The sequence below is a fragment of the Nyctereutes procyonoides genome, unplaced genomic scaffold (assembly GCF_905146905.1).
Source record: "Nyctereutes procyonoides isolate TBG_1078 unplaced genomic scaffold, NYPRO_anot_genome, whole genome shotgun sequence".
In the NCBI taxonomy this organism is placed as follows: Eukaryota; Metazoa; Chordata; class Mammalia; order Carnivora; family Canidae; genus Nyctereutes; species Nyctereutes procyonoides.
In genome coordinates this window covers 7,112,682-7,128,703 of record NW_026575037.1, presented here as the reverse complement: position 1 = coordinate 7,128,703, position 16,022 = coordinate 7,112,682, and the positions used below count along the sequence as shown (strand labels likewise).

At 38.8% G+C, this 16,022-nt stretch overlaps 1 protein-coding gene across 1 annotated transcript; it reads left to right on the top strand.

Moving 5' to 3' along the window:
• Positions 1–6,015: 6,015 nt before the first annotated feature.
• Positions 6,016–6,992, top strand: LOC129505940 (14-3-3 protein epsilon-like). Its single transcript, XM_055319307.1, has one exon. The coding sequence runs from the start codon at positions 6,088–6,090 to the stop codon at positions 6,853–6,855; it is 768 nt and encodes a 255-aa protein (XP_055175282.1). The 5' UTR covers positions 6,016–6,087; the 3' UTR covers positions 6,856–6,992.
• The last annotated feature ends 9,030 nt before the right edge of the window (positions 6,993–16,022 follow it).

Sequence of the window (16,022 nt, the reverse complement as noted above, 5' to 3'; positions counted from 1 at the left end):
CCTGACATTCATAAAGCCCTATTCTGACTGGTATGGACCATGCTGATATTTTGTGTCTCTTAGGGTTGGTGCCAGTTCAGAGCCAGTATCCAGTAATCACCTAAATTTCTGATTACTTTTTTTGCTTCATGCACAGTCATCCTGGTAAAATGGCATAGGTCACTCTGGGGAAGGCTAAGAGAAAAATTAATTGTAGAAATCTTTGACAGTGCCCAACTCTTCTGCTTTTACAGATCAAGAAAGAATTTGTAGAACTCCTATTTCACCTTTAGGAACAGCATAATCAACTAAAATTTCTCTGTGAGCCAGATCATTTTGATTGAAATGTCCATCACAGTAACTGTCTCCACTTACTTTGGCCATTAATTCCAGCCACATGACCTCTGCACACTGGATCCAATTATAGCCACCACATCTAAGTTTCCCAATTAAGTGTCAGTAATTCCCCACTGTAATTTTTCAACCTACAGAGATGGGTAGTCACAGAGCTCTTCAAGGATGCTGGGACTTTCACTCACAAATTTGTTTCTCATAGTTGTGGTGAAAATGGTGCCCTCCAGACCTTCCAAAGGCAGGTAAGCAGGCCTTAATTGCTAAAACCATTCTAATATTCCAATTTCTCTAAGCCTTTGGATCTCTTCCTTTAAAATGTATAGAGGCAGTCCTGGCCTATTTAGACTTTATTTAGGGTAGGTTATCCTGTGATCAATGTTTCAGCCAACCAGCCCCTCAACTGCAACACTAAATCCAGAATCTCTGCTTAGTGGCCCCATATATATTTGGCTGGATTTTACTTTATGTTTCTCTCACCTTTATCTTACATTCATTAGTGCTGTTAAAACTATCAGAATTGAGAAAGAATGCCAGAAATCTTAGAACAGCAACCCAGAAAACACATCCTGAAGATTTTCTTCCTTTAGAATCACTCTCATTACCAAAATCTGTGTTCATCAGGGTTCTCATGAGGAATAGAACCAATACCCCAAAGTATCACACACACACACACACACACACACACACACACACACACAGAGTGACAGAGATAGGCAGGAGGATAGACAGAGAGAGATATTTTAATGAATTAGCTCACATGATTGTGAGGCTGGCAAGTCTGAAATCTGCAGGGCAGGTGGCAGACTGGAAATCCAGGAACAGCATAGGGTACAATCTTGATATTGAAGGCAGTCTGGAGGCAGAGTTCCTTCTTCCTTGAAGGTTTTATCTTTTTTCTTAAGGGCTTCAATGTATTGTATGAAGTACACCCACTTTATTTAAAGTCTGGGCTTCAGAGCACCTGGGTGGCTCAGTGGTTGAAAGTCTGCCTTCGGCTCAGGTCATGATCCCAGGGTCTCCCTCTGCCTATGTCTCTGTCTCTGTCTCTGTCTCTCTCTCTCTCTCTCTCTCTCTGAATGAATGAATGAATGAATGAATAATAAATAAATAATTTAAAAAAATAAATGCACATGATGGTTTTTCAATGAATGGGTTTAGAAAAGTTTTGAGAATGAATCTCTGGACCGGTGTAGAAGATTCTACTTGAAAGTCTGAAATTCTGTGGCAAAAATTTACATAAAACAGAATGATTCATATTTTTTCTTTTTTAAATTTTCAGATCATATGTAATGAAGAAATCATGGAAAACATAACATCCAGCTAAGATGGAAGTATGAGAGAAAAATTATTCTTATATTGTTTGGGATTTTGTAGTTATTCTTTAATGAAAATAGATGATCTCTGTAGTTACCTAATTATTTTAAATTACATAGAAACAATGTGACTAAGAAATATAAGGTCGGTATCTGAAAATCCAAGTAGGTATACAATTTATGTGATTTCCTCCCAGGATGCTTAGAATCCTTACATTGCGACTCATGGCTTCCAATGGCATGTACTGAGACAGAACCACCAGAAGGCATATTCAAGCAATGCAGTGGAGTAAATTCCTTGCTTAGCAAATCTCCAGCCTCTGGTTTAATGTCTTGAGTATTTTCTCCTTCGGACCTTGCCTATCATATTCAGAAACTTAATGGGTTTGTACAGATTTGTAGAAAAAAATTCCTTAGTATCTAAACTCTAGTGACACGTTATCTGAAGCCCAGGAGATAAAGATGTGATTTACTCTTACAATCCAAATTTAGGAAGCAAATAGATACATATAACGAGCAGTGTGTGTTTCAATATGGGTTTGGTATACAAGAACAATTAGCTTTTTCAACCCTTTGTGTCTACATGTTGTTAGGCCTTCAGTCAATTAAAAAAAATTTATTTATTTATTTATTTATTTATTTATTTACTTACTTACTTACTTACTTACTTACTTATGAGAGACACAGAGAAAGAAACAGAGACATAGGCAGAGGGAGAAGCAGACTCCCTGTGGGGAGCCTGATGTGGGACTTGATCCTAGGATTCCAGGATCATGACCTGAGCTGAAGGCAGATGCTCAACCACTGAGCCACCTACATGCTCCAGGCCTTCAGATTTAGATTGAAGACCAGAGACAATGTTAAGCTCACTTTTCAAAGCTATATTCCTCCCTAAAAAACATATAAACTGGCCATCTCTGACTTGAGTTTTTTTCTCTGTCTCCCTTTTGTGTCTTTCATAAATGAAGCAAGAGGGCAGCCTGGGTGGCTCAGCGGTTTAGCTCTGCCTTCAGCCCAGGGTGTGATCCTAGAGACCTGGGATCGAGTTCTGCATCGAGCTCCCTGCATGGTGCCTGGTTCTCCCTCTGCCTGTCTCTCTCTCTCATGAATAAATAAAATCTTTAAAAATAATAAATAAATAAATAAATAAATAAATAAATAAATAAATAAATAAATAAAGCAAGAAGCATCCAGCTCATAACCTCATTCTGCCTTTTTTCCCAATAATTTCCCTGAAAGGATTGACAGCTTTCTTAGTTTCTAAAGTAAGACAGATGGAAGTTTTATCAAATATGATGCTATGGAAGACACAGGCTGATGATGCTATAGTCTTCTTTCAAATATGACTGTCTTTCAGACAAGTGAATGGGGAGGAACACACAATATTTCTAAATATGAACACGTGTTTAACAAAATTCAAATGACTGATGAGCATTGTGTCTTTTAATTTGAGGGCAGGAGACAAGAGTAGTTTATTTTTAGTGTCTGTAGAATATATCAAATGACCTTTCCCTGATTATTCCCCAACATTTTACTGTTTAAGATTAGCTCTTTGTTTCGATCACTCAACTTTTACTCTTATATATAATATCTTTGTGACTTATTCTTCAGTTTCCAATAGTACCAACTCAACATCGATGTACATTTGATGTCTGCATCAAGTACAAATCTCTTCAAACCAATTTATGATCTGATTCAGGTAGTTTTTTGTTTGTTTTTTGTTTGTTTTTGTTTTTGTTTTTTGCAACATGGTAAAGGTATTGGTATCCATGAAAAAGAATTGTGGTTAGCCCTTTTTCAAAGAGCTATTGGTATTGGAAAGAAGGTGTTTAAGGGTGAATGCTTATGTCTCTCCAAGTGTATATTTTGAAAACCTCCTAATGTGATAAAATTTGGAGGCAGAATCTTTGGAAGATAATTATAATCAGGGGAAGTCATCAGTGTGGAGCCCTAAGGAATGGGATTGGTACCAGAGCTTGCTTCTTTTTGTTTTTCCATTTGTATCATTTACATCATGCTCTGTCTCAGAATCGCTAGACTCTTACCTTGCTTCTTTGTAGCTTCTGGCAGTGGCCATTCATCATTGTGTTCCTTGACTTACAGGGGCTTCCTTCTCACCTCTGCCTCTCTTGCCAGGTAATATTCTCCCTGTGTATCTCGGTCTTTATGTGGTATTTTCCTCTTCTTATAAGGGCACCAGTTATATTTGCTTAGAGCCCAGCATAATAACATGATCTTAACTTGATTACATCTTTAAATACTCCAATTCCAAATAAGGTAACATTTTTAGGCACTTTTGGGGGACATAGTTCAACTCATAACAGTCCAATTGTGCCCAGTCATGTTCATCTTTCCCATGTGTAAAATACAATTATCCAATTTTAACATCCTCTTACATTTTAACCCAATCCAGGATTGACTCTGGGTCCCAAATTTCATCTAGTTATCATCTAAATCAGTTATGGGTGAGGCTTGGTTTATGATCCATCCTTGAGCAAAATTCCTGCCCATCTGTGGCCCTATGAAATCAAAAAACAAGTTATATGCTTCCAAAATAAATGTTAGAAAGGCATAATATAGATATTTCCACTCCAAAGGGGTGAAATAGGAAGGACAAAGAAGGTCCCAGGTCTCAAATCCAAAATCCAGCAGGACACATTCCATTAGACTTCAAGAACTGAGGACACTCCTCTGTGACTGGATGCTCTGCCCCTGGCCTGCTGGAGTGGCAGCCCTGTGGTTTTGGCCTCCCAAGGAGGAGGCTCTACCTGAGGAGGTCCTAGGTACAAGCCTTTGTGTCCACAGCTCTACCACGGATGACATCCTTTCTTCACTTTATATAGTCTCCATCCCTTTCAATTAAAGCTGGAAGCATTTCTGCTAGTATAACATTCTCAAAAGCCTTGTCAATCTCTAGTGCATTAATAGGGAACAAGATTTCAGACAAGATGGTCCATTACAGATCTTTCCTGGATAATAGCATGTCTATTTCTGGCTTAGGCTGAGATGATTTCAATTGGATCCATAAGTCACATGCTTAAATTTTTCTTTTCTTTTTTGTAAATAGATTTTATTTACTTATTTGAGAGACAATGCATGAGCATGAGAGGGGGAGAGGCAGAGGGAAAAGCAGACTCCCTGCTGAGCAGGGAGCCAGACATGGGACTCAATCTGGGACTCTAGGATCATGACCTGAGCTAAAGACAAATGCTTAACTGAGCCATCCAGGTGCCCCCATGTTTAACCTCCTTAGTAAATGATTGTCTAGCATCACCTTTGGCTTTGTTAGTAAGTACACTCTCTGGATAGGCTGGGAATTTTCTTGTGCTGGTCCCATCTTGCCCAACAGTTCAATCTTCAATTTATCTCTTATCTGTTGCATTTTACTATAAGCAGAAAGAAGAAATCAGGCGAATTTTCCGTTGTTTGGATGGGAATCTCCTCAATGAAAGATCCAAGTTCAAAATTAACCATTGTGTTTAATTTTGTGTCAACTTGGCTAGGCTACGGTACCTAGGTGTTCAGTCAAATTACCAGTCTAGATGTTTCTGTGAAAATATTTTTAAGATATCATTAGCATTTAAGCCCAGACTCTATTTTTTTAAAAGATGAACCACCTAGGCATCCCCATCATGTGCATTTAAATAATTTTCAACAATTAATGATGTAAAATGAGATAATATGTTTAATGTATGATAATTAAATGTTATGAAAGATTTGTAATATCAATTATCATATGTAACAGATATATTAAACTTAAAACTCTACGGTCAGAAGTTTAATTCCCTTCCCCTAACAGCATGTTCATAATTAGCCTTTTTATTAATTATCCCTATCCTACTTGCCATAGCATTTCTTACACTAGTTGAATGAAAAGTTTTAGGTTATCTACGACTCCATAGAACGAAACATCATCAACCCTCATGGCCTGTGACAACCTATCACTGATGCTGTCACACAACTCATTAAAAAAACACTATGACTTCATATCCAGACTTATTATTGCACCAATCCTAGCCCTCACATGAGCCCTAACAATTTGAATTCCATTACTATTGGGAAAGGTCATCAGAAGATGGACTATTGGTTGACCAGTGAGCTAGACTTCAGCACGTGAAGGCTCCTCACCTCTCTGGTCCTTGGAACGTAGGTTGTACTTGCCTTTTTCATCCCCAGAGGCTGCTCCAAAGACAGTATAGCCTTAAGATAAGAAGGCCTACATAGTATACGTGACTGAACTCACTTTGGGACTCTTTATAAACTTCTAAGATTTGACAGGCAGATGTGGGGATCCATTCATCTTGTTGCCACCCAAGATAAGCCTCAAAGGTAAGTTTCCTTTGCTTATTAAAACTGCCACCTGCCGAGAGAGAGGCTGAGAGAGTGGGAGACGCTATCCGCTTCCATCCATCGCGCAGACCCTGCCGGAGCCGCTGCCGCTATGGATGATCGGGAGGATCTGGTGTACCAGGCGAAGCTGGCCGAGCAGGCTGAGCGATACGACGAAATGGTGGAATCAATGAAGAAAGTAGCAGGGATGGATGTGGAGTTGACAGCTGAAGAAAGAAACCTCCTATCTGTTGCATATAAAAATGTGATTGGAGCCAGAAGAGCTTCCTGGAGAATAATCAGCAGCGATGAACAGAAAGAAGAAAACAAGGGAGGAGAAGACAAACTAAAAATGATTCGGGAATATCGGCAAATGGTTGAGACTGAGCTAAAGTTAATCTGTTGTGACATTCTGGATGTACTGGACAAACACCTCATCCCAGCAGCTAACACTGGCGAGTCCAAGGTTTTCTATTATAAGATGAAAGGGGACTACCACAGGCATCTGGCTGAATTTGCCACAGGAAATGACAGGAAGGAGGCTGCAGAGAACAGCCTAGTGGCTTATAAAGCTGCTAGTGATATTGCAATGACAGAACTTCCACCAACGCATCCAAATCGCTTAGGTCTTGCTCTCAACTTTTCTGTATTCTATTATGAAATACTTAATTCCCCCGACCATGCCTGCAGGTTGGCAAAAGCAGCTTTTGATGATGCAATTGCAGAACTGGATACGCTGAGTGAAGAAAGCTATAAGGACTCTGCACTTATCATGCAGTTGTTATGTGATAATCTGACACTATGGACTTCAGACATGCAGGGTGATGGTGAAGAGCAGAATAAAGAAGCGCTGCAGGATCTGGAAGATGAAAATCAGTGAGACATAAAAGCCAACAAGAGAAACCATCTCTGACCACCCATTCCTTCCCATCCCACTCCCATTGGAAATTCCCCCATTGTCACTGAGAACCACCAAATCTGACTTTTACATTTGGTCTCAGAATTTAGGTTCCTGCCCTGTTGGTTTTTTTTTTTTTTTAAACAGTTTTCAAAAGTTCTTAAAGGCAAGAGTGAATTTCTGTGGATTTTACCGGTCCCAGCTTTTAGGTTCTTTAAGACACTAACAGGACTGTGTAGAGGCTTTTTCAGCATTACTGTATTGTCTCCTGCCAGATGTGGCAAGATCACCATTAGAAATGGAAATTACATTTGAAAGCCATTAGACTTCTAGGTGATGCAAGCATCTAAGAGAGAGGTTAATCACACTATAGAGGCATTGTGGTATCATTTTTCCTTTTTCTAATTGTTTAAATCGAATTTTATACCAATGTTAAAAGTTAATTGGATGTTAGCTTGAAGTGGTTAAAGATTGGAGAGTTGTTATAATGGTTTTGCTGTGAAAAGTGTTGCGGAAATGTTGCTGAAAAGCATGGTGCTGGTAACAGTTCAACAATCCATGACTGCTCATTCTTGCCTACTTTTACTCTCCCTCTAAAGCAGGTTAGCATTGAAGGTGGTATGGAAAAGCCTGCATGCGTGTTCAGTTCTTTGTTTCTTCTCCTTCCCTTTCCACTTGGGCCCCCCCTTCCCTCCTTCGCTCGCTCAACCTCTTTTTTTCGGTATGTGTAACTTGAAGCTAATTTGTACTACTGGATATCTGACTGGAGCCACAGATACAGAATCTGTATTGTTCTTACTGAAACACAACATGGAATTAACATTAAACTTAAATAAAACAAACCTAAATTAAAAATGCCAAATTAAAAAAAAAAAACTGCCACCTGCCAAGCTGGAGTGGCCTCTTTCTTCAGTCTCTTCCTGCCCCACCCCCCAAACTACAGGGGCCAGTTTCAGATTATACCAGGGAAGCTGATGAGGAACCTGTCAATCAGCAATTGGTGAATCAGCCAAGACACTGAAGAAATGGGCCTTGGGAATTAGACACCCATGGGAGGAAAACAAGTTGGCCATCAACCTTTCTGTGGGGAGGGGTGACCTATCTGTTAGATGCCTGTGGATCACTGTGTGAGTAGGAGGATGACCGAAAACTCCAGCCAGTCCAATGCATTTGTTGGAGGAACTGCAGAGAGAATACTGTAGCAGAGAAGGGAAGTGCATGAGAGCTGCAGTCAGCTGGCCTCTCCTGTAGGCACTTTGGCTGGAGGCGGAAGCTCAAGTTAGAAAGTGAGAGGAAGAACGGAGATTAGAGAAGCAGGTGGGAGTGTCCACTACTCTGCTAGCTTCAGTGCTGGCAGACAAGATGAAGGAGCAGGATCATAAGTTGAGGCCTCAGTGCACAGTTCTGCAAAGGTAGGAGGGTCCCAAATGCCTCAGATTAAGATCCAGGCACTTGCAAAAAAAGCCTGATTAGAATGGCAAGAGGTAACAATCTTTGAGAGAGTGATGAGATGTTGTGTTGCTTGAAATGATCCAAGCCTTCCGATCCCTAATACAAAGGAAAATTGCAAATAGTTATTGCCCCAAAGCTCCTAGGAAAAAACTTGAATTCTTTCTCTGTCCTCTGAAGTTGCAAATTTTATCATGTCCTCGAAACATAAATACCCAGGAGATAACCCAAATATTGGCCACAGAGACTGAAGAAAAGGGTATGGGTGGAGTTTTAAAAAATGTAGACTACTGGAGGATTTTCCCTGGGTTTTTCCCAAACCCAACCTGCAGGCTCCATAAGATCACAAATATTGGTCAAAAGCCAAGTGAATAGATAGCTGACTCATATCTGGAGTCTGGGAATAAAAACTGGATGGGCATAGAAAGTTGCAGAAGGTTTGTGGAAAAGGAATATTGAGAAAGGAATTTTACATGTAATCAAGCTAAAACTGAAATGAATTTATGTAAATTAAACAGAAAAATGGGGAGAGTTTTAATACACTGCTGTAAAATTAGAATTTGGTTTTCTTTCTTTTAAAAGAACTAAGTTTTCAGCTGGGGCCATGCCCCACCACATCTTCCAGGACAGTATGTCAGACATCGCACAAAGCCGTCGACAGACGAACGTCCAAGAAGTGCAAATGGGACAAAGGTCACCTGGTGAAATCAGAATTACAGAAACTAGCCCCTCAGAGTGACCGCTGTGCTGTGCCCAGAATACCACCCGAGAGCCCTGGTAACAGTGAGCTTCTGGGGTTTGTCAAAGAGCACCTGCCCCCAGGAAAGGGGGCTGGAGCTCCTGCACAGCTGGAGGCCGCGGGGCGCCCCCTCGGGCACCCTACAGCTGTGGGCGACACTTGCCCAGCAAAGACGGAGGACAGCCTGGCCCTGCCAGCACACACCTCTGGCTGGGGGACAGCCTCACAGCAGCTGCTCAGCACAGGGCGGGTCCACACTGCACACCGAGCAGGCCGCAAGGCCTCCACTGCAGACGGTGGACAGCATCTTTCTGGACAAGGACAGCAACCAGCCCATGCCCGTGGGCCGGTTCTTCGAGAATGTGGAGCTCCTGCAGGACCTTCCACCAGCTTCTTCGTCTTGTCCTTCAATGAGCAAACAAGAATTCAGGAAAATGCATTTCAGAGCCAAAGATGATGAAGACGATGATGATGGTGCAGAAATGTAGAGAATAAAGTATACACAGTGATTTCCTTGCATATTTAATACAGTTAATAGTTCCACAGTTTAGCGAGTGCTGAGATGTGTACCAAGTTTATCTCCCAAGAAAACATATTCTTAACCAAATGTTGAAGCTGACCCGTAAAAGTCCTCATACAGAATACCAAGTACCTGGAGTGTTTACACTCGTCATCCAGAACCATCTCTGAGACTGCACAGCCGCTGCTCCCACACCCATGCATTTTCTTGTGTCTGTGTGTAAATGACACAGTTTGGGTCCCCCGGGGGGCTCAGGACTCAGTGAGAGAGATCTTTCTAAAGAAACTCCTCACTAAACTCTTTAGTTTTGATAATACAGGAGTTTATTTTCCATTATCTCAATTTGATCATTCTTGTGATTGAGTCAATGCCAGTTCTTAAAGAACTCTCCTTTATTTCTGTATATGAAGCTAATGTTTACCCTGGAAATTCTGCAAAATGCATATGAGAAAGAAATAAAATATATTTTGCAAATAAAAAAAAGAACTAAGTTTTCTTAGATTATTGGCCTGCTCTTCATAAACAATCGTATTCAAAGATTTTTTTTTTCTTTACCTTTAATGTACTCTGCCTAGAAAACAAGGAGTCTGTGTTTTGTCTTTATCAGGTCTTGCTTACTTAAGAAAACCAAAAATCTTAAGATTTTTACTAACATGAAACTTTTTGTATGTGTTAAATTTCACAGGATGCATTACCAAATACTAAACATTTTTTAGACTATATTCCTAGGAAATGCTTCAAATCTATGTCCTAGTATAATGGCATCAATCAAATTAAATTTAAAATCTGTCACGGAAATAAAATTCTCTTGTCTATTGCATTATAATAAACTCATCATATCTTTAATAATAACTATTTTAAGTCTTTTGTCACTTGCAGTCACTGTCCTACTGTTCTTGCTTTGGCAAAAAGTGTTTCTGCCTCTTCATGGAAAAGACTGAGAAGTTTCTGATAACTTAGATCAATCTGCCTTCACGTGGGAGGAACAATAATAAACCTTTCAAGTGCTTCCCCAAGTCTACCTCCCTAGCCCCACCTTCTATCATAGGATGGTAGCTGGAAACGTGTCCCTATTCTCCTTTCCCTCATTAGTGGGGTAGGCCTATTACATTGGTGATATGTTAACAGGTGAAAATTTGCCTCAGCTGCTAGATGCTCTGCAGACTTTGCTGGATGAACACCTACAAGGGGAAGGTGGGCAATAAACCTGCAGAAAAATTCAAGACCCAGGTACCACCGTCTGGTTTGGGGAGTCATCTGGCCAGGTAAGATGCATATTGTCCCCAAAGCTGTGATTGATAAAGTACAAGGTCATCCAACCCTTAAGAATGTAAAAAAGATGCAAGCCTTTGTAGGGATTTGGGGGCTTGAGAAGACTTTTATTCCCCAACCAGCATGGTGCCTTCATCTTTTATATGGCCTGGTAAAGAAAGGGCATATCTGGGACTGGGGATCAGAGCATTAAACCACCTTTGAGAAAGCAAAAATACTAGTGAGGCAGATTAAAGCTCTGGACATCTCCTAAGCAGGGCTAGATATGTTTAAGTTAGATGTGTCTAGAAACTCTGGAAGGTATAGGTCAGGCACTGTGGCAGAGACAACAGAAAGGAAGAGTGCCCCTAGGATTTTGGTCCTAACTCTGGAAAGGGGCAGAAACCCAATATACCCCCATAGAGCAACAGCTCCAAGCAGTGTACACAGCCCTCCTCAAGGTAGGGCCTCTCACACAGCAGCCAACACAGTGGCAAGCAGGCTGAGCTTAGAACAGTTTGGCTGGTGTTACTCATGAACCTTGACCATTAATCTGTTGCACAAACAATTGGGCTGTTCTAAAGAGATTAATCCTATGCTTTGGACAACGAGAAATTGAGGGATGGATAATCATAAATTAGTCTATGTGGGGTCAGGATATGTGGAAAGACATTTGGGTACATCTGCAAGAACCTGAAGAAGTAACCCTCCTTGTTTTCTATGTCCCAGCTCTTGAGGCATTGACATTTCCAATCAGTAAGCGGATGTCCTACTGCATGTACGAGCCTTAGCTACCAACCCTTCAGTAGTTACAGCAGACTGAGTGCCTAGAAAGAATGGCCACCACGGTGCCTCAGTAAAATGACATATTGCTAAGGATGTCAGATTGCCCTTAAACTACTTGGTTAATACAGTAAAAGCACAGCCCCCAAGGCAATTGCCAAAGGAATGTGGAGCCGTCCACTAGAGTTCCCAGCCAGTGAAGGATTCCCAAATTGATTATATGGGCCTTTCCCTCTGAGTGAGAGTTCTAAATTTTTTAATGATAAACACTTCCATCAATATCAATTTTATATCAAATTTCACCATCCATTCATCTAATTAAATTATTAACCATAACCACTTTATCATTCTAGGAGGATGAGGAGGAATTAATCAAACTCAAATATGAAATATTATAATTTGTTCATCAATTGCTTACATGGGATGAATAATAGTCATAATTTATAACCCAACTATAATCCTAAATTTATTAGATTATAAAACACATACATTTATATTATTTATATATAACTTACCTACCACAATACTATTGCTCTCATGATATGAAATAAAATTCTCTTGATTACCATACTCATTCTTCTTATTATATTATCATTAGGAGGCCTCCCACTACTTTCAATATTCTTATTCAAGTGAATAATTATTCAAGTAAAAGCAAAAAATAATAACATTATTTTGCAAACATTAATAGCTATCATAGCATTACTTAATCTATATTTCTATATACAATTAGTTTACTCCACATCACTAACTACATTTCCATCAATAAACAACATAAAAATAAAATGACAATTAGAAAACATGAAACAACTTTTTTATCACCACTAATTGTGGTTTCAACATTATTTCTTCCTTCAACACCAATATTATCAGTGCTAAACTAGGAATTAAATTAGTATAGACCAAGAGCCTTCAAAATGCTAAGCAAATATAATTTAATTCCTGAAAAGTAAGGATTGTAAGACTTGATTCTGCATCAATTAAATGCAAATCAAACACTTTTATTTTTGTTTAATTTTTTAAGAGTTTTATTTATTTATTCATGAAAGACAGAGAGAGAGGCGAGAGACACGCAGAGACACAGGCAGAGGGAGAAGCAGGCCCCATGCAAAGAGCCTGATGTGGGACTCGATCCCGGGTCTCCAGGATCAGGCCCTGGGCTGAAGGCAGTGCTAAGCCGCTGAGCCACCAGGGCTGCCACAGATCAAACACTTTTATTAAGCTAAGTCCTTGCTACCCTGGCAGGCTTTCACCCCACAAATTTTTAGTTAATAGCTAAATAACCTAGTCAGCTGGCTTCAATCTACTCTTTCTGTTTAGGGGAGAAAGCAAGAAGAAGACCAGCAGAATTAAAGCTGCAACCCTCCATGGAAGTAATATTATATGACACCTGCCATATTATGAGCCTTGGGTTTTGTTTTCTTAGTTACAATAGGAGGTCTAATAGGGATTGTTCTAGCTAATTAATCCTTAGATATTGTTCACCACAATACATACTGTGAAGTAGCACATTTTTGTGATGTCTTACTCTTAGTAGTATTTGCCCCTTATAGGAGGATTTGTTCACTGATTCCCATTATTCTCAGGTTATACACTCAAGTCAACCTGAGCAAAAATCCACTTCACAATTGTATTTGTAGGTTAACATAACTTTCCATAACATTTTCTTGGCTTTTCAGGAATACCAAGATGTTACTCTGATAACTCCAATGTATATATACAACAAGAAACATTATCTCATCCATAGGTCCATTTATCTCATTAACAGCAGTAAATGAATGAATTTCAGTAAATGAATGAATTTCATAATAATGAATGAATGATTTTCATAATTTGAGAAGCATTTGCCTCTAAAGGAGAAGTATCAATAGAATGAACTACTTAATCTTGCATAACGACATGGAATCCCCCCACCATGTCATCATTTAAAGAAACTAAGAACATACTTACATAAACTTAAATAAGAAAAGAATCCTCAACTGGTTTCAAGCCAATAATATAACCACTATGTCCTTGTCAAATGAGAAATTAATAAAAATTACATAACTTTGTCAAAATTAAATTATATGTTCAAACCCTTTATATCTCTATGGCATATCTTTTCCAGCTGAGTTTTCGAGATGCAACATGACCTGACATAGAGGAACTTTTACACCTTCATGATCATACATTAATAATTGTTTTCCTAATTAGCTCTTTAGTCCTTTATATCATTTCAGTAATATTAACAACTAAATTAATTCACACAAGCACAACAGATGCACAAGAAGTAAAAACAGTCTGAATTATCCTACCAGACATTATCTTAATCCTAATTCCCCTACCATTACTACAAATTCTTTACATCATAAATACAATCAATAACCCTTCCCTGACGATATATCGAAGCTATAAAGATTCAAATTATGAAGACTTGTACTTCAATTGCTATATAATTCTTATATCAGACCTGAAACCAGGAGAATTTTGACTGCTAGAAGTTGGCAATTGAATAGTTTTATCTACAGAAAAAAAGTAAGTATTCATTTCATCCAAAGACGTCCTACATTCATGGGCAATTCCCTCTTTAGGCCCAAAAATAGATGACATCCCCAGACAGTAAATTGAACAGCCAGCATATCTATGTGACTGGGCTTATACTATGGACAACATTCAGAAATTGCAGGTCAAACCAGAGTTTTGTACCTATTGTTCTTGAATTAGTTCCACTAAAATATTTCCAAAGATGGCTGCATCTCTACTATAAAGTCCTTAAGAAGATAAATACATTAACCTTTTAAGTTAAAGACAGAGTTTAAACCTCTCCTTTATGATATGACACAACTAGATACAACAATTTATTACCATTATATCAATAATTATAGTATTATTATATTTCAACAAAAATTTTTAAAACATTCCTATCCTTCAAACCCAAAAGTAACAAACAAAACATCAAAACATTTCACCCCTTGAAAAACAAAATGAATGCAAATGTATTCCCCTTTTTCACTACTCCAACAGACTACCATCATTCTAATTATTATATTTCCAAGCATTGTTTCCCACACCTAATCAATCAATTTCTAATTCCTATTCAACTATGATTAATTCAACTGATATTTAAACAAATAACTATATGAAACCAGAAAGGACAACATTTTTTAAAAGATTTTATTTATTTATTCATGAGAGACACACAGAGAGACAAGAAGAGACGTAGGCAGAGGGAGAAGCAGGCTCCCCATGGGGAGCCTTATGCGGGACTCCATCCCAGGACCCCAGGATTACAAACTGAGCCAAAGGCAGATGCTCAACTGCTGAGTCACCCAGGTGCCCCCAGAAAGGGCAAATTTGAACCCTAGTACTTATATCATTTATTTATCAGCTTAACAAAGTTATCAGACCTGGTACCACACTCAATTACACCTACCACTCACTCTCAGTACATTTAGGAAATGGCTATCTCTCCATGAGCAGGAACAGTAAATACCAGCCTCTACCATAAAACAAAAGCATCTTTGGTTCATTGCCTATCCAAGGGACACCTATCGACTTATTCCTATACTAGGTATTGAAATCATTAGCCTATTTAGTCAACCAATAGTCTGGCCATATGATTCAGAGCTAACATTACTGCCAGATATCTAATTCACCTTATTGGGGAAGCAACGCTAGCATTTTTATCATATCTTTTATTCTTATCCTACCTACTGTCTTTGAATTCACAGTGGCCTTACTTCAAGCTTATGTATTAATCTACTCTACTTACACGATAGTACTTAAAGGTCTATAAGTACATGCATATCACATGGTAAATCCCAGTCCTGTCTGTCCTTCTCAAAAATTCTGGTCTGATAATTTTGACTCAATATTCCTATCACCCTTTGCCAATGTACTAACCATATACCAATAATGATGGGTCATCATTGGAGAAAGTACATTTCAAGGCCATCACACACCAACTGTCCAAAAAGAACTAGGATAAGCCATAATCCTCTTTATTATTTCAGAAGTCTTCTTTTTTTTACTGATTTCTTTTGAGTTTTTTATCTTTCAAGGCTACCCCAAAACCTGAGTTAGGTGGTTGTTGAGCACTCACTTCTAAATCTCCTAGGAGTACTACTTCTTAATACTTCAGTTCTATTAGTTTCTAGAGTCTCCACTACTTGAGCTCATCACAGGCTAAAAAGAAGGAAATTGAAAATGTATATTCTAAGCCCTACTTGTTATAATTTTTCTAGGCATTTATTTTACATTACTGCAAGCCTCAGAATATGATGAAACATCATTTACAATATGAAATAGAGATTATGGCTCACCATTCTTTATAGCTACAGGTTTAGACAGATTGTACATAATTATCAGCTCCACTTGTGTCATTGTCTGCTTTATACATAAACTAAAATTCCATTTTACATCTAATTA

Bases quoted from the DNA above. Each gene is read 5' to 3' on its own strand.
- LOC129505940 (XM_055319307.1), top strand. From the start codon at position 6,088: ATGGATGATCGGGAGGATCTGGTGTACCAGGCGAAGCTGGCCGAGCAG.